General features: G+C 43.6%; 2 protein-coding genes and 1 pseudogene across 4 annotated transcripts; 2 read left to right on the forward strand and 1 right to left on the reverse strand.

Annotated features, from left to right (window-relative positions):
* The first annotated feature begins 7,378 nt into the window (after window positions 1-7,378).
* Window positions 7,379-13,412, forward strand: LOC135609520 (uncharacterized). 3 transcript variants are annotated; one of them, XM_065102876.1, is made up of 11 exons: window positions 7,379-8,021; window positions 8,634-8,711; window positions 9,325-9,366; window positions 9,441-9,546; window positions 10,174-10,238; window positions 10,320-10,364; window positions 10,446-10,553; window positions 11,399-11,486; window positions 11,762-11,808; window positions 12,363-12,445; window positions 13,056-13,412. In XM_065102876.1, exons 1-10 carry the CDS (start codon window positions 7,431-7,433, stop codon window positions 12,438-12,440), a joined length of 1,248 nt encoding a protein of 415 aa, XP_064958948.1. In that variant the 5' UTR covers window positions 7,379-7,430; the 3' UTR covers window positions 12,441-12,445; window positions 13,056-13,412. The 3 variants fall into 3 exon arrangements, with proteins under 3 accessions (XP_064958948.1, XP_064958942.1, XP_064958953.1); XM_065102870.1 differs by having other exon boundaries at window positions 12,363-12,441; XM_065102881.1 differs by having other exon boundaries at window positions 12,363-12,441; window positions 13,062-13,412.
* Window positions 13,413-14,707: 1,295 nt separating this feature from the next.
* On the forward strand, window positions 14,708-22,172 carry LOC135609532 (protein GRAVITROPIC IN THE LIGHT 1-like; annotated as a pseudogene).
* LOC135609536 (protein FLOWERING LOCUS T-like) lies at window positions 22,141-23,543 on the reverse strand. The gene is made up of 4 exons (XM_065102897.1): window positions 23,144-23,543; window positions 22,996-23,057; window positions 22,858-22,898; window positions 22,141-22,613 (listed from the first exon to the last, which is right to left on the reverse strand). The coding sequence occupies exons 1-4, from the start codon at window positions 23,414-23,416 to the stop codon at window positions 22,375-22,377; spliced, it is 615 nt and encodes a 204-aa protein (XP_064958969.1). The 5' UTR covers window positions 23,417-23,543; the 3' UTR covers window positions 22,141-22,374.
* Between the last annotated feature and the right edge of the window lie 344 nt (window positions 23,544-23,887).

Consider the following 23,887-nt stretch of genomic DNA (forward strand, 5'->3'; position numbering starts at 1 on the left):
ATGCTGTTGGAGCCGCTCACGAGGATCGCGGCAGCGAACAGGATGAGCGAGAAGTTGGCAACTCTCCGCGAGCGGAGGAAGCGCAATCTGGTGCGCTAACTGGGAGAAAGAGTCATAAGGAGAGACTCACGACGGCGGAAACCCGCCTGGATGTTCTGGAAGCGAGCATGGAGGAACTCTACCATGGCCAACAAAGACTTGTTGGGGTAGAGAGCTCGCAAGAGGAAGCGGAGTCCAGGATCGACAAGGTCGAGGCCCTAGTCGACCGACTGTCCGATGACACCAAGGACTCCGTGCAGCACTTACAGGATGTTGTGGCGGAACTCACGGCAAAAGTGGCTATGCTCACAAGAACGCTAAATGCGGGAGGAGGCAACACCCGCGTTGCACCGCCACAAAATTTGAGGGCACCTGAGCCCCATGGATACGGAGGGGCCAGAGATGCCAAGGAGCTCGAGAACTTTCTGTTTGACATGGAGCAATACTTCCGAGCTACGAGGCCCGATTCTGAAGATACCAAAGTTTCCATAGCAACAATGTATCTGAATGGAGATGCGAAACTTTGGTGGCGAACTCGTTGGGAGGAGATCCAACAAGGTCGGTGTCGAGTCGACACATGGGAAGACTTAAAGCGGGAGTTGAGAACTCAGTTCCTACCGGAGAACACAGAGTTCGTCGCAAGAAGGAAGTTGAGACAACTCCGCCAAAGTACCACCATCCGAGACTATGTAAAGCAGTTTTCTGCACTGATGCTGGACATACAGGACATGTCCGAGAAGGACAAGTTGTTCAGCTTCCTTGATGGTTTGAAACCATGGGCTCAGCAGGAGCTGAATCGAAGGAATGTTACCGACGTGGTCGGGGCAATTGCAGCTGCAGAAAGGCTCACCGACTTCGTTTCCTCTGAAGACCCAGCGAGAAGGAAACAATCTTCAAGCAATCGCCCTCCAAAACATTCTCGAGGGAAGGAGCTCGGGGGCGAACAGAAGAAGAAGAGCTCCCACAAAGGACCGAACCCAAAAGGCAAGGCCTCAAAACCTGGTGGATGCTTCTTGTGCGGAGGACCGCACATGGTAAGGGAGTGCCCACAGAAGCAGGCACTCAACGCTTTGACAGCTTCCATCCACCCTCCCCGATTGGACAAGGGCAAAGCTGTTGCTCTTAGTTCGAGCAGTTCAGAATCCAGCAGCGACGATGAGGAGTCGCAAGGACCCCGAATGGGAGCAATGCGTCTGTTGAACGCTATGCGGGGTCAAGTGGGGGAGAACATAAAGACGAAGGCACAAAAAGCAGGAAGCAGTGATCTGATGTATGTGGACATCAAGCTGAATGGCCAAACGACCCGTGCCATGGTGGACACGGGCGCTACCCACAACTTCATAGCCGATCGTGAAGCACAACGACTTGGGTTGACATTGGAGAAAAGCCCAAGCCGAATGAAGGCGGTGAACTCGGAGGCCAGGCGAATCTCCGGGTTGGCGAAGGGAGTTCCCATCAAAATCGGGACTTGGAGCGGGAACACCAACATGGTGGCCGTGCCATTAGACGACTTCCAAGTGATTCTTGGAATGGAGTTTATGCACGCGGCGAAGTTGGTGCCGATGCCGTTCTTGAATTCCCTATGTATGATGGGAGGCGATGACCCCTGCGTGGTTCCCGTCTCTCGGAGAGGAACCAAGGAGCCCCAACACATTTCGGCCTTACAATTGAAGAAAGGGGTGCGAAAGGGCGAACTGACATTCGTGGCTGCTATGAAGCTAGAGCCACTCAATGAAGAGGCCATTCAAGAACCTGCTATAGTGGCGAACGTCCTAAAAGAGTTCAAAGACGTTATGCCACCCGAGTTGCCGAAGACTCTCCCTCCACGCAGAGGCGTGGATCATAGTATCGAGCTGGAGCCAGGAGTGAAGCCTCCAGCAAGACCACCCTACCGCATGCCTCCACCAGAGTTGGCCGAACTCAGGAAGCAGTTAGGTGAACTGCTAAGCGGTGGTCTCATCCGCAGCTCAAAAGCACCTTTCGGAGCTCCAGTTCTCTTTCAGAAGAAACAAGATGGGAGCCTCCGATTATGCGTCGACTACCGAGCCCTCAACAAAGTAACAGTGAAGAACAAGTATCCCATCCCGCTCATTGCGGACTTGTTCGATCAATTGGGCAAGGCGAAGTATTTCTCAAAACTCGACCTCCGGTCGGGGTATTGGCAGGTGCGCATTGCCGAAGGCGACGAAGCAAAGACTACTTGTGTGACCAGATATGGAGCGTTTGAGTTCTTGGTGATGCCTTTCGGCTTAACCAACGCTCCGGCCACTTTCTGTACTCTCATGAACCAGCTATTCAAGGAGTATTTGAATAAGTTCGTGGTCATCTACTTGGACGATATCGTCGTCTACAGCCAAACGCTCGAGGAGCACGTTAAGCACCTTCGGACGATTTTCAAGGTTCTCAGGGAGAACACGTTGTTCGTAAAAAGGGAGAAATGCTACTTTGCTCAGACTGAGATCCTATTCTTGGGGCATCGAATCGGTGATGGCTCCATTCGGATGGATAAGTCGAAGGTGCAAGCAGTTGCGGAATGGCGAACTCCAAAGAAGGTGCCAGAGTTGAGATCCTTCCTTGGTTTCGTCAACTACTATCGACGCTTCATCGCGGGATATTCGAAGCGGGCAACCCCACTGACGGAGTTGCTGAAGAAGGAGCAGCCTTGGAAGTGGTCGGACAGATGCGAGATAGCATTCCAAGATCTGAAGGCTGCTGTTCTGGAAGAACCAGTGCTCAAATTGCCAAACTATGGAGAGCCCTTTGAAGTCCATACAGATGCTTCGGACTTTGCTATTGGTGGAGTACTCATGCAAGAAGGTCATCCGGTGGCCTACGAGAGCCGCAAACTCAACGAGACCGAGAGGCGGTATCCAGTGCATGAGAAGGAGATGACAGCGGTGATCCACTGCCTACGAGTTTGGCGACACTACCTCCTCGGGTCGCGATTTGTGCTGAGGACAGACAACATCGCCCTGAGTTATTTCCAAACTCAGAAGAAGCTCTCCCCAAAGCAAGCACGGTGGCAGGACTTCCTGGCTGAATTTGATATGGCAATGGAATACAAGCCCGGGAAGGCGAATGTCGTGGCCGATGCGCTGAGTCGGAAGGTGGAGTGTGTGAATGCTGCACAACTGGAGGGCAGAGGCCAAACAAGTCAGTTACACTCCAACTTCCTTTCTCGAATCAGAGATGGACTGTATAGTGATCCCCAGGCAGTTATCCTGATGCAGCTCATCAAAGAAGGCAAGGCACGACGATTTTGGGTCCAGGAGGGACTTGTTTACACAAAAGGGAATAGAGTTTATGTTCCCCGAGTGGACAATTTAAGGCGTGAACTCTTAAAAGAGTGTTACGATTCCCTTTGGGCTGGACATCCCGGCATTCACAGAACATTGGCTCTCGTGGAGAGGGCCTTCTACTGGCCAAAGATGGGGATTGATGTGGAGGAGTATGTTCGAACATGCCTTACTTGCCAACAAGACAAGGTGGAGCAACGGAAGCCGGTGGGACTTTTGGAGCCGTTGCTTGTACCAGAGAGGCCATGGGAGAGCATTTCCTTAGACTTCATATCGAGCTTGCCGCCTGTAGGGGGACTTGGATCGATACTTGTGGTGGTCGATCGGTTTTCAAAGTATGCAACTTTCATTGCTGCTCCCCTACACTGTTCAGCTGAAGAGGCGGCCAGACTGATGATGAAGGGTGTAGTGAAGTATTGGGGAGTCCCACACAATATTGTTAGTGATCGAGACGCTCGGTTCCTGGGACGATTCTGGACCGAGCTATTCAAATTGTTGGGGTCAAAGTTATACTTCTCTACAAGCCTCCACCCCCAGACGGATGGTCAGACTGAAAGAATAAATTCGCTCTTAGAGCAGTATCTCCGGCACTACGTGAGTGCCAATCAACGAGATTGGGTGAAGCTGTTGGACATCGCCCAATTCTCCTACAACTTGCAGCGGAGCTCTGCATCCAACAAGAGCCCCTTCGAAATTATCACAGGACAACAATCGTCGACTCCGCACACTATGGCAATTGGTTATACTGGGAGTAGTCCATCAGCCTACCATTTCGCAAAGGAATGGCATCGAAATGCCGATATTGCGCGGGCTTACTTGGAGAAGGCGGCAAAACGGATGAAGAAGTGGGCAGACTTGGGAAGGCGACCACAAGAGTTCAAAGTTGGCGATTTGGTGTTGGTAAAGCTCCATCCAGCATCACTCCAATTCTTCAGGAAAAGAGTCCACAAAGGATTGGTGCGTAAGTATGAAGGGCCCTTCCCAATTATCAGCAGAGTAGGCAATGTTTCTTACAAGTTGCAGCTGCCGGCGTGGTTCAAAATTCACAACGTTCTTCACGCCAGCAACCTGAAGGCCTACCATTCGGATCCGCAAGATGCTTCTCGAAGTATTCCAACTCGGCTACCTCCCATCACAGCCTCCTACGAGAAGCGAGTGGAAACCATTCTAGCGGATCGTAAGATAAAGCTACCCAACGGAGCGGAGCAGACAGAGTACTTGGTGAAGTGGCGAAAGCTTCCCCGAACTGAAGCCAGTTGGGAGCCTGAAGACGCCCTGCGACATGAAGAAGAAGTCATCAACAACTACCAACAAGCGTCGACGAGGGCGTCGACAGTTTAAGTGGGGGAGAATGTCACGAACGGTCGTCGCGCACCCGCAACAACTCCGTTCAACAAACCGTTCGTCGCTCACACCCGCATGTACAGCTGCTTGACAGCATGTTTTCTTATGGTTTTGGGTCATTTTGCTTGTAAATATGTAAGTTCGAACAAGCTGCAGCGTTGTAAAGCGACCGTTCACCGAACCGAGCAAAACAGCCCCAAAACAGCCCAAAACGGCTCCGTTTTCGCGTGCCGCGGGAGGTGAGCGGAGTGCTGCCTCCGCTCACCAAAATGTCAGCCAGCTCAGACCCCAGGAACCCCCCGGGTGGCACATGGCTGGATGGGGCTTCGGTTATATACCGGGCGTAGACACTCTTTCGCAAGTTCGCACGTGACCTTTACGGGAACTTGGTGTTGCGTCCGGGACCAGGTGAGCAACTGTTTGTGGGCTTGCAGCTGTTCGTTCATCCTTGAAAGCCTTGTTTTTCCCCCTCTCCCTCTTTTCTCTTGTGCACACAAGGTGTTCGACGAATTGCTTGTAAAGCTTTCCCTTTCGCGAGACTTCGGGACTTGTCCGTTGCTCGTTCTTTCGATCTAACTCTCTTTCTCTTTTACAGGTCCTTCGGGACCTGCGAGAGGTTACAAAGTGGGCTAATCCTTGCGGAGCAAGATCGCAAGGGCGAAGCGCGACTTAGGCAACGCAAGCTAAGTTCGCGTCTTTGCCGCAAGAGTGACTCGCGACTTAGGCAACGCAAGCTAAGTTCGCGTCTTTGGCCGCAAGGGTGCCGCACGCCTTAGGCAATTCCAGCTAAGGTCGTGACAGTACGTCGAGCCAGAACATTCACCAATGTCGTGCTGTGTCCACCACGTCAACCCACGTACAGTCGGTGATCCCATGACAGTATAAAAACTCTGTCCCGTCCCCGAAAAGGGAGAGACTAACTTGTTCGTTGGAGGGGCCAAAATCGGGCTCGGCGTACGGGGCGATGCCATTTTGGGTTTATCGAGTCTGGTTATGTCGTACAGAGGTTTGAGGTACACATTCATTTCGTCTGTGTGGTGACGTGTAGCATTAGCCGTAACGTGTTCTGGGGGCAAAACTTGCCCTATCACGTCAAGGCCAAGGATTGCCATACAGAGGTTTTACCAACGAAAAATATAGCTCAACAAAAAAATAATTTTAATGGTGGTGACGAATGATAGTACTGTAGATGACTATTGTGGTAGTAGTCAACGAGAATGATTCGATGGTCGACCTTATCGATGTCGATCTGAACATCGATGACAAAGAGAAAGATGATGCAGAGCGATGAGACATATGCATTGGTGTTGTGCCGCTTTGCTTTCTGTGCCTCCTTCAGTGTTACTCCGCATCTACATCGACGCTGAAGTAGAAAGAGGATGGCGGTGAGCGCTGCACTACTGTACCTCCTCTTTCTCGTCTAGCACCATTTGCATCGGCACTAGAGGAGGAAGAGGAGAGAGTTGAGGCATCTGTGTCACTATCACACTACTCTACAGTATCTTTCTCCTTCACATAAATGCCTCGCCTCCCTTCACTTCCTCATCTAACATTGTATTGTTCTACCTCTTCTTCCTCCTCCCTCCTTATTATTGATGATGTAAATACCTCACCTATCTTCTCTTCCTCCTCCAACACCGAGATAGATATACGATGACGCTCGAGAAGGAAGAGGAGGCAAAGCAATGCAGCATTAATGCAAATGTCTCACCTCCTTCCTCTTCCTCTTTTAGTGCTAACGCAAATGTAAAGCAACACCGAAAGAGGAAGAGGAGATAGAGTGGTGCGGCGTTGACACAGATGCCTCACTTGCCTCTTCTTCCTCCTTTGGTATTACATTGCTCTTCCTCATTTGCCTCATCCCTGCTTGTTATCAGCAACGAAAATGTCTCACCTGTCTCTTTTTTCTCTTTTGATGCCAACACAAATGTAGAGCATTATCAAAGGATGAAGAGGAGGTAGAGCGTTGCGGCACTAATGCAAATGCTTACCCCTATTCTTTTCCTCCTCCAGCACCGACACAAATATATAATACTATCGAAGGAGGAAAAGGAGGCAAAGCAACGTGGCATCAACACATATGCCTCACCTCTCTCCTCTTCCTCTTTCAACAATGATACAAATGTAGAGCAACATCAAAGGAGGCAAAGCAATGTGATGCTAAAACATATGCCTCACTTGCCTCCTCTTCCTCTGGCATCGATGCAGATGCCTCACTACTTTGTTTTCTCTTTCTCCTTCCGTTGATGTTCGGATTGATATCGACAAGATTAACCAATGCATTGTTCTTGTTAACCACTACTACAATAATCACCCATGATGCTATCGTCCACCGCTATCATTGAAATTACTTTTTTACTCATTATTTTTATATAATGCACGTGCTATTATGTACTATCACACATTGTATCTTTCGTCGATAAAACTAATAGTATTAAAGTAAATGAAGTTAAATATTTAACTTTCATAATCATAAAAATTTAATATATATTTTTTAAAATTAAAAATTAAAATACTAAAGGGTCTAATTTAGAAAGATGTAATTAGCCTAAGAAAACATAGAAAGATGTATTTCATTTTTATTCTGAAATAGTAATAAAACAAAGGAAATCTAAAATTAGGCTTCCGGCCGAACTTTATTGAAGCCCAAAAAGCCCAATTAAGTGCCCGCTGCCCTAAATACCCCTTCGCCGCTTCACGTTCCTCGTTAAACCCCACCTCAACGGCGCCAGCCCCAACGCGTCGCCCCCAATGGCCCGTCTCACTCTCCTCCTCTCCCACGCCCGCCGCCACCACCACCGACTCCGACCTCTCCAAGTCCCTCTATCCTCCCCCTCCGAAACATCTCCGGTCCCCAGTTTCTTCTTCTCGAGATCCCTCTCCTCCTCCTCCTCCTCCTCCTCCATCTCGCCGGTCTCCTACCCCGTGAAGCCCAAAGATCCCGACGAAGAGGAGAGCCCCGACGCTTCGAACGGCGCTCCTTCCCCTCCCTCGCCTCCGCCGAGGCTGCCGCGCGCGGAGTCCCAGGTCCCGGATGGGGGTTCTCGCCCTTGGACGAGAGCGGACGCCCGGTTCGTCAAGGACGGTCCGACGATACCCCCGGTCTCTTACCAGGCGCGCGTGGCGCCATTGCCGGAGTACAGGGCGCCGGAGCCGGAGGAGACGAAAGGTGATGACGGGCAGCTGCAGAGGGAAGCTAGAAGGATCCAGTCGGGTGCCCGTGCACGGAGCTTCTTTGATCTTCAGGAGGAGCCGAAGATTCCGTTCCCGACGCTCATCGTTCCGGAGAGGAAGTCTCAGAAGGTGCCCATGGATTTGATGGAGGCCATTCGACAAGTCAAGGTCGGCATGTGGCTTTAATCTCTGGTTATGTCTTATGATACGGATACAACAAGCAACCAACAATGCTATAATGTTGTACAATGAGGTCACATGAAAAACTAGCTAGTAGCTCTTTGGATCTTAAAAAACTGGTTGATCATGGCAATTGAAACGTGTTTTATTTTGTAGACCTGTGGTTTGAGTCAGGTGCAGATTGAGTCTTGTTTAGGTTAGGATTGAGGTGTAATATACTCATATTTAGTTTTCTTAACATTTTTGCCCTTTTTCGAACTTAAAGAGTTAGTGATAGAGCTGATCAAACCAAATAGAATAATAAAGTGCCAGATAAAGTCTTTTTTCAATCACTATTAGATAATTCATGGCACCTCAATATAAGAGATAACAAGAAATGAATTTTCTAACACTAATAGGAGTATTTGGGATATTATTTTAGACTATGTTGGTGTTAGTTGTGTAAAAATAACATAGAGTGACCGCAGAAAGTATAAGGGTTAGCTAGCATTTGTGCGAGTTTTTGGTACATTTAGTTAGTCTTTGTCATATTTTGGCAATTTGCTTTTTCTTGCAAGATTCAGTTCTCACTGTTCTTTGTGATTTCTAGCCATTATTCAGGCTAATGCAAAGCGTAAGTTCGTCGAAACAATGGAAGCTCATGTTAATTTGGGAGTTGATCCACGTAGAGGCGACCAGGTTTGTTATAATATTCTTTGATGCTGATAATGCATGTCATATAATTTTCAAGCTTGTCTTGCATGCATAAAATTTGTTATCATTGTTGTGGCCCTTGGTTATTTAGATGGATTTGTTAAGATTTTTTTAAAAAAAATGCAGACAGCTAAACAAAGCTGCTGTAAATATTTTCCACATAATGGAAACTATAAATACCTAAATGGCAGCACAAACACTAAGAAGCAACATAAGAACAAAGCAAGTCTAAGAGCCTCTGTCATTAATTTTGTCATTCAGTCTCGACTGTTGTTGAGGATAATAGGCATCGTGCGATTGTATCCTTTCTCAGTTGAGCCCATATGATTGGTGACAGTGAACTTGTTGCATCCAATGTTACACAACTATCTTGTATTTGAATCATGGCATGGTGGATGTGCAAGCACTTAACGTGGTGCTCGTTGGGATGCAAGTGTCACCATAATAATTTGAGTCTACCATTTGAAACATTGGATGCTCAACATTTTGTTTAACTAGCTTATGAACTACCTTTCTTCTTCACAGGTGGCTTTTTTCTTGTTTTTTTCTTACTACACCGATTTGGCAATTGCTCTTAGAAAACATTTTCTTGTTGCAGATGGTACGGGGTGCCCTGACACTGCCACACGGCACAGGAAAGGTGCCCTGTATTGTATTAGATGCCATTTAGTTTTGTTTATTATGTTAATAATACTTATACCACTTCATGTTCAGACTGTTAGGGTAGCTGTATTTGCCGACAAGGCTGCAGCAGATGAAGCCAGAGCTGCTGGAGCTGATATTGTTGGTGGTGAGGAGCTTATTGAAGAAATAAAAAATGGTAATAGGATTTTATCCCTTGTTGGAAAACACTCAATTGTTCTGAGAATTCTCGAAGACTTTTATTTTGTTGATAAGCTTTTCTTTAGTGCAATACTGTAACATGCCGATGGATGAATTTGTTAGCATTTTGTCCAATGTTTTCAGAATTGGTTTGCTATTTTCAGACAGTTCTTTCGAATATCAAATTGGTTGACAAATATTTCTAGTTTCTGTTCATGTCCAGTAAGGACAAATGTTTTTTGATACATGTAGGCGGTAGCCACACTTGTTGAAAAATTATGCTCATCTTTCTTTGTTACTTTTTGAAACTTGGTCCATTGCATCATGAGGAATACATTTAGATGCTTGTGAGGAAGGTTCCTATTTCTTCTAGGTTCTTCTTTCTCCTCATTTCCCCCTTGCCTCCTCCATTTTCTTGTGTTTGTATTTTGTAATTCAGTATAGTGGATGCTGGGTTGGTGCATGATTTACTTTATTTCATATACAAATTCTGGGCCATGCTTTATAATGCTATTTCCTTGATACATAGGGGATGCTGCAGGTTTTTACTGGGTGACAATTCCTTGTAACTGCTTTCTGTATGTATTACATTAGATTTTTTTCATCATTGAAGTAAACTCTGCAGGAGGTGGCAAACTGAAATTTGACAAGTGTATAGCAACTCCTACATTCATGCCTCGTCTCTCAAAGGTTTTGTAGCATGAAACATTGCTTGTACATATTTAATTCTAAATATATGTTTGTTACATGTCTTACATGAAATGTTATCAGATTGCTAGGATCCTTGGTCCTCGTGGCCTAATGCCAAATCCCAAAGTGAGTTTCTTCAATTTCTTTACTAGGTATTATGAAAGATGTGTTTGTTATGCTTCTCTAACCATTTCGTCTCTTGTATAGCTAGGATCCGTGACAAGTGATGTTTCAGGAGCTGTGAAAGAGGCAAAGTCAGGCCGTGTTGATTTTAAGATTGACAAAACTGCTATCGTCCATGTAGGCCTTGGAAAGGTCTGATTTCTTATGCACCTTTCGTCAATCTACGCAAGATCAATTATCATGCCAGCCATTTTATATTTTCAAATTTGGGCTAGGCTATAGCAGAGTTGTTCAATTGAACCATTTTTGTAATGCTTAATGATTCACACTTCGATAATCATATCTCTTTAGGAAGTTGTTGGACAGATACAAGTTTCTTACATGACTTGATGCATATTTAATGCAAGTCATGGAAACTTCCTCATTTCTTAGCTGATTGTTGACATAGTGCATTGGTTAATGGGCATTTGCACTTTGATGCTGCTGATTGTGCCAGCCATCACAATGGCACAGGCAGTTGGGCACTTGTAGATGCTGGGCTGTTGATAAACAAAATTGAGGCGTGTGACAGATGAGGCTGAAATAGGACAATAGTGCAGGGTTCTATGAGAAATTATGTTGATAATAGCAACATGTGTGGCACTAATGCTTCCTGGGATTTTAGTGTAAAAGAAATTTAATCAATTTAGGCATAAAAATTGAGAGATATTAAGATAAATGGTGATGTGCTAGTTGTATAAACACAAAATATTCAAATAATGAACCTTTAATCTAATCATGTGGATCTAAGTCATGCGGTCTTGAACCTGACATGACAAACAAGAGGTTTTATAGGTGGGATGATGGTTGTACTTGTTATTGTTATGTTATGTATCTAGAAACAACAACAGAATGAGCACATGTTCTTCAGTGATACGAGTTTCCTTAAATATTGGAATAATTATTTTATCCTAGTTAACCAAGCCTGTGCTTAATATTGTTATGATCAAGTACTATGGTTCTTGATGAAACTAATTTGTTCCTGCTGCAATTTCTAGGTCAACTTTAAAGAGGAGTTTCTTCTTGAGAATATTGGAGCTTTTGTCAATGCTCTCTTGATTGCAAAGCCTGTGGGACTAAAAAAAAGTGAGTGTCTTTGCGATTGATTTTCCAGTTTCTAATGAATGTTTATTAAGCATAACACAATTGGGTTATGTGCATTAAGAAATTGTTGATGATGCTATAGGGGCTTCGCTCTATGGAATTAACAAAATTTGGAAATATCGGCAGTTGCTCTATAGTTGGGCTATTTTATGTATTTAAGAATGAAATCTTAATTTCCTCTGTTAGTCTTATCATTTTTCTCCTAGATATCTTATTTGCAATTTTTTATTCACACATTGCTTTTCTTGGTATTGCAGCTTCCAAATATGTTGGATATGTTAAGAACTTCACTTTATGTAGCACGGTGAGTAAAATTTGAGCCACCTGTTTGATAGAAAACTACTGGAAAGTAAACTCCCAATCGTGGAATGTTACGAGTCACTTTCTGCTCTATCTATATCGCTGCAAAAACATGTATTTTAAACCTTTTGAGGTTCCCAAAGCAAGTGCTTAATAAATTTAATACTTGAAATTCTGGAGACCTCCTGCATGATTTGTTTCGATCTATTTATGTTCGTAGAAGCCTCTAAGGGTCAAGTGATTTAGGATTTGTGATCAGTAGTACACTTTGTTGTATCGTACTTGCTCAAGTGAACACACAAAATAATAATTCCTTCTGTATCATATTGCTACTGCAATGGTTGATGTTGTGGATGTTCAACATACTGATTTTGCTAGGCTCATCTATTCTTTGTTGTTTGAGTGAGATGGTGGCCCTTTTTTCTTTGTAATCATGGATTTACATTTTGATTGCTTCTTAAATATAAGCAACAAGTATTAAGGTTCTCTTATTACTCGATCTGATTTGTCATCTTCTGAAATTACATTTGCCTTCTTCTATGCTTTATTTTCTTTCAGATGGGGCCTGGATATCCTGTGTCAATTCAGTCACTCTCTGCAGCTGCTGATCACTACAACAAGTTGCAAGTCAAATAGTGTGGGTAATTTAGATTAGTTGCATTCTGAGTTGCTGGCAGTTGGAATTGGATGTGATCTTTGTTGCATTCGCATGCAATCCTGTTTAGACTGAACGGATACAGTGTACACAAACATTGTTGTTTAGTTGGCCATCGCGTCGTGGAAATGGTCTTACAGCGCTAAAGCTACTGCTGCCTCCAGAGATCCAAGAACAGTTGTTTTCCTTTTTTTTTTCTTTTTATTTGATTATGATCCAGGAACTGTTTTGATTAAGATTATATTGAAGAAATTGCCATGCTTCTGCTACATTACCATCCAAAGTGCTTGTATTCCATGTAATAATCACCGAACATCATCATCATGCTACAATTGATCTGTCAGTTCTATATTAACTGACATAGGCTTTTTAACTCTGCAGCTCAAAAATTAACAGATAAAAGCATGTTTTTTTATGAGTCTGTTATTTTATGAGATGGAAGCAATTGGTTTGTTCATGTGATAAAAGATTATATCTGTTTTGTTTTTTAAGATTTTTCTTTCTGACTCATCGAATTCAATTGTAGTCCTTCCCTTTTTCTATATTAGCATAATTTCATTGATTCTTATTGAATTGTAGAATGCCTCCATTTGTAGGTGTAGCCGATCGAGAATTGACGACGTCCAACCTATCAAAATGAGCCATGGAGTGTTTTGGAGTCACGCGAGCTATGTCATTCCAAGATGATCGCTCCTTCGAGATCGGTGCATCCTCAAGATAGTGCATTTGGTGATGTTATTCCAAGATGGCCGCTCCTTGAACGTCATTGCATCAATTTAGTTGCATCTGATCATTGCATTATCTTTCCTTCAAGATCATTGCAAATAACTAGGGAGAAAGAAAAACCTGATCTGGATAAGCACCTACATAGCCAATTCAAGATACCTTCAAAGTTGGACGGTTGGACACTTCTTGTTTTCATAGTGTACACCCTATTCTACTAGTTAGTTGCATCGTGATCCTTATACTTTAAAAAATTATCAAAATCTCTCTAAGTTAAATATTTATTTTTATTTATTATAATATCATCGATTTTATTAATTAAAGATATAGTATGTGAGCATGAATGATATGAAAATGATAAACAAAAAACTTTTAGCGATGGTGGCAGATGATGATATCATGGGTGATCGTTGTGGTGGTGGTTGATGATAATGATGCAATGGTTAATTTTGTCGATGTCGATTCGAACATTGACGACGAGAAGAAAGAGGAGGCTGAGGGGTGAGGCATCTATGTTGGCATCAAAGGAGGAAGATGAGGGAGGTGACACATTTGCATCAGTGTCACATTGTTTTGCCTTTTATATTGGTGCCAGAGGAGGTAGGTGAGGCCACCACCATGGTGTAACGCTCAAATCATAAGACAATCGCTTTGTCCCATGACGTGGTGCATTTGAGGAAGGGGGCGATGAGCAACGAGGAGGGAGAGGTTGTGAGTTTGAGCTCTCGAGCTTCAGTTGACACATATGACCCGCCCTCGCCCATAATGTTGTGGTTGCTGATCTACTTCTGGATTAGCTCCGTTAGTGATTGTAGTGGATCAAATCGGATGACGAAGATTGATCGCCACATAAAATAAAAGCCCAAAGAGTACAGATTCGATCATATTTATCGTCGCTATCTTTTGGATACTCTCCCCCACCACCACGACACTGAAGGTGAGCGGAAAGAAGAATGAGGGTTTGTTGTCTCTCCCGCTATCGGAGCTATACTCTTTGGGCCTCTATTTTGTATGGTAATCAGTTATTGTCATCTGATCGGATTCCCCTTGGTCACAGGCTGAGCTAATATGGCAGTAGGTCGACGACCACCACATCATTGTGGCCGGGTTGTACGTGTCGTTCGTGCACCGACGAAAGCTCAAGAGCTCGAAGCAAGCGTGCCTCTTCGCTGAGCTCGCTCATGATCTCTCCCTGCTTCTCGTGGCCCACCACCCCCTTCCTCGAATGCTATTGGACAAAGCGATCATCCGATGATTTGAGCACAACATCATGATGGTCACCTCATCTGCCTCCTCTTTCTCCTTTCACGTCAACACAAATGCTTCACCTTCCTCATTACACAGATACCTTATCGTTGTCGATATCAAATCGATTTTAGTAAGATAAACCATCACGTCATTGTCACCGACATCATAACAATCATTCATAGCTATACAAATTTTAATATAAATTTTTTAAATCTAAACATTGAAATGTTAAACGATCTAATTACACGGGTTAATATAATATGTAATTAGTGTTTTTGTCTTCCGACGGCCCGCCTCCCAACCTTGCTCCCTTCCCTGTCCTTCCCCTGCCTGTTGTTTGCTGTCTGTCGCTCTCGCTCCTGATCTCGATCTCTCGCCACGGGCGTCTGTTTTGAAGAAGAAGATGGTGAAGGCCATTTCAAAAGTTCGATCTTGGGGTCGTTTTCGTCATTGACTAACCTCGCTCGTGGCCAGTCGAATGGGCGGTGTTGTACTTGAGGCGACGCCCCTCTAAATGATTGCTCCAGCTGCGATGCGATCATATCTGATGGCGATGAGCGTCGAGAGGGGGGATAAGAGATGAGAAGGCCCTTTGCTTCGGCTTCTTCACGCGTTACCGTCTGAGGGTTTCCCGGGGTTATTCTACGTCTTGGGTTCAGATAAACCCTATTAACAGCCTATTCTTCTCCTAATCCCTAATAAAGTTGGTTCTTTTCGCAGAGAACAAGGTAAAAATCTGACATTTCTCTTTACTCCGACCTTATTCCCTCATCTTTTGTCTCAAAAATCGGATTTTGCATTTTTGGTCCTGATAGGTTTTGAATCTTTGCATGTCCAGTGACTTCTTTTTAGCTGTTTTGCCTACTTTTATACACATCGGAAATTTATCTTGTGTGCGCGTTCTGTACATAACACATACATGCATATCTACGTACATGAGATTTGAGAAGGGGTGTTGGTAGCAGTGTGGGCCCAAGAGAGGTGAGCGGAAGTGTAGATGTGCTTATACAAAATGTAGTAATCTGTTGTTTGCTAGCACTAATTAAGCTTTGCTTTCTGCTCTGGGGTTAGTCTCTTCTCCCATAGAAGATTTGTTCATTTGGTCCATGGGCCAATGCTTAGTAGCCTGGAAGTGCTGCTGTCGCAAGTGACACTGGTTTCACCTATGAAGTGTTGCAGTGGGTGGGCCAGTATTGGGAAATCTTGTTGTGTTGTCATATGGATGCATCCTAGAAACAGTAACACCAAATTGATTCCTTGGTTTGAGTAATTATGATGTAGGAGCAAAGAATCGAAAGCACTTCTCTTTAAAGAGCTTAAGAGAGTTGGAAAAACTTCAAACTTATTAAGGCAACAGTTTATGCACTCATTGTCATCGTAATGGTCTATATCATGGTGAAGTCTGGCCCATTGGCTCAGTAGATTGAGAATGAGTATGAGATAAAAGTCTACCTTAGACTTTTCTGAAGGGACCCAATCAAATATGTATCATTGTCTTTACGTAGTCACTATAATTGATTAGAACTGTGGAATCTGTAGGCTACTTTCTTTTGCATCATTAACATCGTAAAAAGAGGTTTTAAGTAAATTACATGCTTATTATTAAGTGTGAGAATATGTCAAAGTAAAAGCAGACGTGTTCTAGTTGACTTGTGTAGGTTAGGTAGGACCAGAGCTCAATATGCTGAGCCTAGCATGAACTAATCAAAGTTGTTGTCTTGTCCTAATTTTTGTGGACTACCACGTAGTTTTGTTTGCACGATGAACTTTTTCTCCACTTCCACTTTTTGTTATATTTCACACAATTTGCTGGTTTTAGTCTTTTTCCACTCGTGCCAAATTGTATGTCCTTGCTATATCATCTCAACTCTCTCAAATTCCTGTCAAATGGACCTGTTTATCGGGCATAGTTGGATATATCATTCTTTACATATTCTAATTTTGATTTTTTTTCATATTGCATTAAAATAAATAATGTGTTAAACCTCTTCTTGCTTATGGCAGCTCATAGGTCACAATATCAGTACTGTATTGGTTACTACTGAGACTTTCTAGTTTATCCTCATTCAGATGTAACCAATGCAACATATCCCAAATGATACTGACACCTTGCTCAAAACTTTTTCAGTGCTCATATAAAGAAGGTAAAAGATATATGTGATGCTGATTGATGTGATAACCCACTGCTATCTTATTTTATATTCCTCTTCCACCTAATTCTATATAAACCAAAGCTTTTCTCTCAATTATTATTTTTTGTTTGTATTCTTCTGTTGATATTTGTATATTTGCCCCAACATGGGGATGGTGCTCAGTGTTTCTGTCAATTATGAGAATCTGATGTTCCAGAACAATCATATTCAACTAAATAATTAAATTCCTTCTTTTTCTTTTATTCAAAGATATCGATGGTATTCCTACTTTCAGAAAGTAATGATATTCTTGTTGTGGTTTCTTGTTTGTTTCTTCCTATTAGCTTTACTATATGCATATTCTCTTCAAAGTTGAATGGAGACCACCCTAAAAAGTCTACCTCTAAAGTAGAACATCTTATTGTGGATAAAAAAGCCTTCTGCTAGACATAGTCCTCTTCCCTTTTCTGCCATCTTTGCTTTAAATTTGGTGATTTATTTATTTATTTTTAATCTTGAATCAGAAGAAGACATGGAGTCGTCAAGAGTGAAACCACCACCAACGCTGGGAACATTAGTTTGGACTTTCAACAAGTTCTTTCATCTCTGCTGCTCTGTCACTAGCTCTGCCAATGGTGCTGGCATGGCCTCTGATGAAGATGACTACTCAATTCATAAGCTTAAGCTGTCACAAAACTTGAGTGATAATTCCACCATCCTGTCAAAGGGTAGCGGTGATTTCTATGCAGTCAAGCATGAGAAGCAGCAATGGAAGCTCTCCTCGAAGGAGAAAGAAGCGATGGAATCCCTCCTTGCTAACCTCTTTGTAAGCGTCTCTGCTGTTAAAGCTGCCTATGCCCAGCTCCAGATGGCACAGTCACCATATGATCCTGACTTGATATAGTCTTCTGACTTGGCGATTGTATCTGTGCTCAAACGAGTCTCGGAGCTTTGGCATTCCTACTTTGGCAACCACTACATAATCCCTAATCCCACTTGCTCTCAGTCAGCACTTGCTGCCTAAATTGAAGAGCAGCGCAACCTAATCAAGACCTAGCAGATCACCATGAACAAGTTTGAAGATGACCTCAAGCTCAAGGATTCTGATATTTCCTTGCTTCAGGCTGAGCTCATTGAGTCAGAAAAGGATAACTAAGCTTTGGAGTCAAAGCTGCATCCTGTTCCCTCATCCTCAGGCTTGGATGGCCTACACCCTTCTGGCTTAAATCCCACCGATTTCCTTGCCTTCCTCCGGTTCACATTCAAATCCATTTGATCCTTTGTTAAACTAATGATGAAGGAAATGGAGTCAGCTGACTGGGACCTCAGTGCTGCTGTCGGTGCAATCCAACCTGATGTGCTCTGCAGTAACAAGCCTGCTCATCGGACCTTTGCTTTCCAGTCCTATATCTGCCAGAAGATGTTCTCTAATTTCCAGCACAAAAGTTACAATCTTGCTGCCAAGGAAGACCGGTCGATGTGGGGCTGTTGCAAGTATTTTGATGAATTCACTAAGCTGAGATATGTTGAACAGATTCAAAAGCTGAGCCAGCACTCAGCGATCATGATTTTTTTCAGGGTGAAGTATTTGGCACTGGTCCATCCGAGGATGGGATTGTGCTTCTTTCTCAATCTCGATCACAGGGCCATGGTGAGCTCCAGGACTTCCCAAGCTCAGCATTCTTTTCTGCGTTCACAGAGATGGCGAGGCGAATGTGGCTCCTCCACTGCTTGTTCTTCTAGTTTGAACGGGAGTCAGACCAGTTGATCTTCCAGGTGCAGCGGGGGAGACGATTTTCCGAGGTCTACATGGAGAGCGTTGTGGAGGATAACAACAATGATTTGGGAACCACCAGACTCATTCAGGCCTTGGTTGGTTTCACAGTCGTATCTGGGTTCAGATGCAAGGTCTACCTCTCCTCAGCAGCTTCAAATAACAATCAATAGTCATGTTGCGATCAGCTAGCCATCCGTTGGTGCACCAGAGAGCTGTGATATCTATCAGGTGAGAGTGCAATGTGAGAGTAATGAGATGAAAAAGAAGAAAAGTTCTTGATCAATGCCTGTGAATAGAGTATAATAGTAGCTTAGCATGGTCTCTTTGTTCTTTGGCCAAGTAACTGTTGAGCTTATGTATTTGATATTTGTAATGACAGATTAGATGTCGATCAATGGTGCATAGAGTATCCAATGTTGATTTCTGATGGTAGATTAGTGGAGGTTGGTGTAAGAGGAGAGGAGGTATGTTAGATTTGAATTAGATGTGAGGCCATTCATGCACCAGTCTGCTTTAGGTTGCATGGTTTCCCTTCAGGAACCATTTCTTTTGGTGCTCTCTCAGCTGCTGGTGGCTCAGTGGCCACTGGTAGCCTACTGCCGGTTTATGGACAATAGTAAGATGGTCTCTTTGTGATCTAAGAGATCAGAAAGTAATCTCTTTATGTTGGGAATGAAAGGTTGAGTATACATTTTATGCTTTTTGTTTTGTAGTGCATCAATGATGATTCCTACAACTGTAAAGCATAGTTATCAAAATCAAATTGACCTTTGATTGGATTAAACTTAGGTTTATTAGATCACTAGTCAGACCTTTATTAGATCCTTTGTAGCATTCATCTGATCTGTTAGATTGATTCTTGTTAGATTCTTGTGTTGGATTGATTCTTGTTCACCAAGATAGAAGCCTATCTTAAACATATACTCGATCTTAAATTTAGTTGTTTGTTGTGTTAGGGGGATTGGTTGGCAAAGTTGGTGTGATGTCAAAAGGATATTAGGTTTAAGATTAGAGATCCAATTGGAGCTGTGTAGGACCAATTTGACCCATTAATTATGCATAGATTGGGTCAAGTCAGTTCGGATTTCTGGTTTGGTTCACCTCTTTACCCATCACATCGTATCATAGGCCGTATCATCGAGTGCTCTCCCCAAATACCCTTTCGATTTCAGACTGCCACCCTAGATTGCCCAGCCGTGTCATGAGCTTTGCCCTGCAATACAAGCCTAGGAAGAGTTGTTGGAGGTGCTCAATTCTAGGATTTCTGATGTCACCAGTCGAAGTGCGGTGGACATACTCCTCTTCGTCCTCTTCGTCCCCCAAGGTAGTGCCTTTCATCGATTGCGTCTGTCTTCTTTAAATCATCCATCACTTCCAAGTCTTGGCTTTATTTGATGATGGGGGAATCTGTGAGGGTTTTTATTGACGCAGATCGTATTCTTTTGTTGTGGCTTCTTTTCTTATTCTTAATGATTTCTTTCCTTTGGCATGATGGGTTTGAGTTTGGGAACCCCAAAGTTCAACTTTGGGAAGATATTGGGTGGTGAAACTGTAATTTAGTTGGATTTCAGCTGCAATTTATACTGTCTCATCAAAATTGAAGTTTCAATGTACAAGTTGTTCTGGTTAATACTTACCAAATTTCATCTTTTTTTGCTTCTGTTTATCAACCTGTTAGTTACTTTGAAGTTGAAGCATAACAAATTGTTAGTAACTTTATAAGTTAGAGCGTGCAGTTTAGAGTAATGGATTGCTGCAAATTATTTAATTAATTGTATTGATTACACTGTATCCCAGTTTCCTTTATGGAATTCTATCAGCAGCTTTGCTGTAATTTTAGATCAGTGTTCATGTTAATGCCAAAGGCAGTCTCTTTCCTTTTCTGCCTTCCCTTTTCTCCAATCTCCAAATAGGACTTTTCTATGGCACATCAGGTCAGTTGCATACACATGGAAAGAGTTTGAATTCCTATCCATACAAGAGAGGGAAACCTACAGATAATTGATATAAGACCAAGAATGTTATGAAATTTACTAATTGAATTTTTTTTTATCAGCGCATGGTATCTTTATGGTTTCAGCATCAGGCTCTAAATAACTTGGCTTTGTAGAAAGTGACTTTGTTTGCTGATAGTTTTGGCTATGAACTTGCTTACTATTGTCTTATCCTTGAGCAAGAATGAGCCAGCTGCCAGTGGTTCAATGTTAGAGGTTATTTCCCTTTGGGACTTATCATATTACAATCTGATTTTTATACTTGTATGAGATATAGTTAAAATTATGTATCATGCATACTATTTTTTGCAAAATAGTAGCGAATCACTTCAGTAGAAACTAACATCATGCTACAAATCATTGCTAGGTGGGGTTGATGAGACCACTGGAGAAGTTGATCCCTGATGCTATTTCGGATCAAGCAAAAGGTCTGGTAATACTGACTGCTGTAAATGTCCGAATAATGGCTATATAGTTGGGACCTGTAGAGAGGATGGTTCCTGGTTTCCACCATCTGCCATCTCTCTTCATTTGGTTTTGGATGGGAGACCCAGGTCAGTTCATTTCTTTCCCTATGTATGTTTTAATTTTTAACAAATTATTAATTTGAAAAGACTCTTGAGATCATGAGATGAATGAGCGAAATGAGTATTTGAGTTTTTCTCCCCTTGGATGGAGGCAAGCTAACTGATTATATATTGTCCCGAGAAACAAATAGGTTATCAGAACTTTTAGTGGAAATGTGCATTATTTATCAGTTGGTTCAGGATTGAGTGCAGCTGCTGGCACTGTTTGATGTGTGACTGTGGCTGATATATGTGCAGATGATGGTGCCTATAGCTGTAGCTAAGGTATGGGTTGTCCTAACATCGACCTGCTTCTGCGAATTAAGACAGTACGATCATTGTTGTCTAGTCATTATATTTTCAGATTAGTTGCTGATATAGGTCGAATCAAATTGAGGATTCTTCTTCATTGAACTTGGATTGGCTTCCAAACACCTTGGTGCTTGTTGATAGGACAGGGTGGTACTACAAGAGTGTGCACCCCTCTATATGAATTAGCTCTAAATATTAATGTTGCTTGGACTGCAATTTTATAATATTTATTGACTTATTTTTTACAGTGCATATATATATTTTTTCCTAAGTCTTTTTTTTTAGAGATTTCAGATTAACAAGAACTGCTTCTTACTGTATGTTTATCATGAATTTTCAAAAAAAAATCTGTTTTTTCATTTCCTTTGCGTTGCTGTATGGTTCCATGACTCCTGAAATTAGCAAATTCTTGAGTTGGTCTCCCTGCATTCCCATTCCATGCACTTTGAAGAAGTAAAAAATGGAAGGAAATGCCATGCGCTGAAAAGCAAAATAATTTATGCCGATTTCTGATTGGAATTTTCTAGTTGGTGATGATGCCATGTTTAATACTCAACACTACATTGTTGCTCTGGTTGTTCTCCATCGAAAACCTCCGAACCGTCTATTCTTTGTAACATGGCATTTGGGTTTCCTCTACTGCAGGTGCATTTGTGGATTGTTCAACATCACGAAACTCCTGCTTCTCCAGTGCTCCTGCCAAGGCATCAGACATCCGAGGCCTCCTGCAGCCGTTCTCTATATTTGCTCTTGCTGATCTAGTCCTTAAGATAGAAAGTCAACATGATACAGATTTGAACCAAGAAACATTCCTTAGCTGCAAATTTAGTCTCTTAAAGTGATCCTTGTTGTTCTGCATTGCATATTGATCCCTAATCTTTGGTTTTTATGTACAGAGAGTGGCAATTAAATGTTTGAACAGATTAAACTTCACTTTATAAGTGGATTACTTTAATTATCAGTTCTGGTATTCCACAAGTGTACATATTGGAAACATGGAAGTGCTGCTTGTGCCAAAGACTCTTGCTTCTGTCAGAATCTATATGTGGTTATGAGAGATAATACTGCGATTGCTTGGATGTATGCCTTGAAACGCTAATACAGCTTTTCTAGTGTATATATATATATATATATATATATATATATATATATATATATTGCTCTCAGCATCGGTCATCTCTTATGAACCTTCTTCCGCCGGTGCCGGCCTCCCTTTGGCAGTTGTAGTAGGTGGCGGCCACAGGCACCAAGTAATGCTCCATGACGAACCTTTTTGTGCTAAAGTGGTGGCGCAACTCCGGCGTGAACACCGTCTCCCTTCCCATCTGGCGGAGCAGCACGAACACCACCCGGTGGATCCCTGCTGCCGGCCGGGGGCACTCGTAGCACACGATCTCCCTTCCTGTGTCACCAACATCACAGTTAATTGAGGGAGATTAAGCACAAGGATACATATAGAGGAATCTGAGGAACGATGTCATGTTGGCGTGCACATGCACCACACGATCCATGGGATGGTCGTGTGGTGTGGCAATGGCATCTCAAATCCTTCCCCTACTCGAGGTTGAAACCCTTCCATGTGCGATCGTAGCAGAAAGAAGCGACTCGAGCCTTTTGGGAACTGTTCACCATCGTACGTCACTCACCGAAGCTTGCGTTTGTGGTCGCTGGGATGTCCGTCACCAACCTACAAAAGCCATCAGTTAAAGATCCGTCAGCTCTATACCAGCCACATGCCTTTCTTTCTCCGACCTCCCACAGAGAGAGAGAGAGAGAGAGTTGACCAGTGGAGGTACTCCCGGAGCGTCGGGTTGCTCGGGTTGGGGGCGTCGGGATCCACCATCACCTGCCAAAAACAAGAGCGCTAAGGGACTCACCTAACGTGTTCGAGGCGGAACCGGGGTGCAATCTGTGAGAAGAAGAAGAACTCACGAGCGTGTAGAAGATGCGCAGGTCGTCTCCTCCAACCTGAACAAGAGGCTTGTCGACCACAGCAGACGGCTTGAACTCGCTGCCATTGATGACCAGCCTGTTCTTGTACATGACACCGAGCGACACCGATCGAGCGAACGGGTCCAACACATCGCCCACGACATGGCCCAGGATTAGCGGATCCCTCGACATTCTGTGACCGAAGCTTCTTTCCAGACGAAGGTCGATGAGAACACAGTGTTCAGGCGGTCTTTTATAGGAGCTCCGCTCCATGTCAGGCCAACGCGGAGTATCGAGCAGGACGATAAGAGCGCACAGAAAGCAGGAGACACATTTCACCGCCGCGATAATCGTTGAGGAATCTGCTTTTGTGACCGGAGACTCTCATGCAATTATCGGGTGTACGAAAGGAGAGTGGGCCTTAAGTGGACGGGGTGGGTGGGTGGGCTAAGAATGTTATCTTTCTGCATGCACCTCCACCTTTTGTCGTCATCTGATCATTCACGAAGACAGAACAACAGCATCGATCGTGCATGCAAGAAGCAGCACCGCACCAGATGCATCGCAGACTCCATGATGCATTCACGCAGCGAAGGCGAAAAGGGCACAAAGATTCAAGCTGCCCTTTCCGCACACCTTTACCCCATCCCTTGTAAAGCCGGATGATGAGCATACTCGCGATCTTGACGAAACTAACAAGCCCGCTAATCGACCTATATCATCCGACATTCGGAGAGAGAACAC

The sequence above is a fragment of the Musa acuminata genome, chromosome BXJ1-2 (assembly GCF_036884655.1).
Source record: "Musa acuminata AAA Group cultivar baxijiao chromosome BXJ1-2, Cavendish_Baxijiao_AAA, whole genome shotgun sequence".
NCBI classification, from domain to species: domain Eukaryota; kingdom Viridiplantae; phylum Streptophyta; class Magnoliopsida; order Zingiberales; family Musaceae; genus Musa; species Musa acuminata.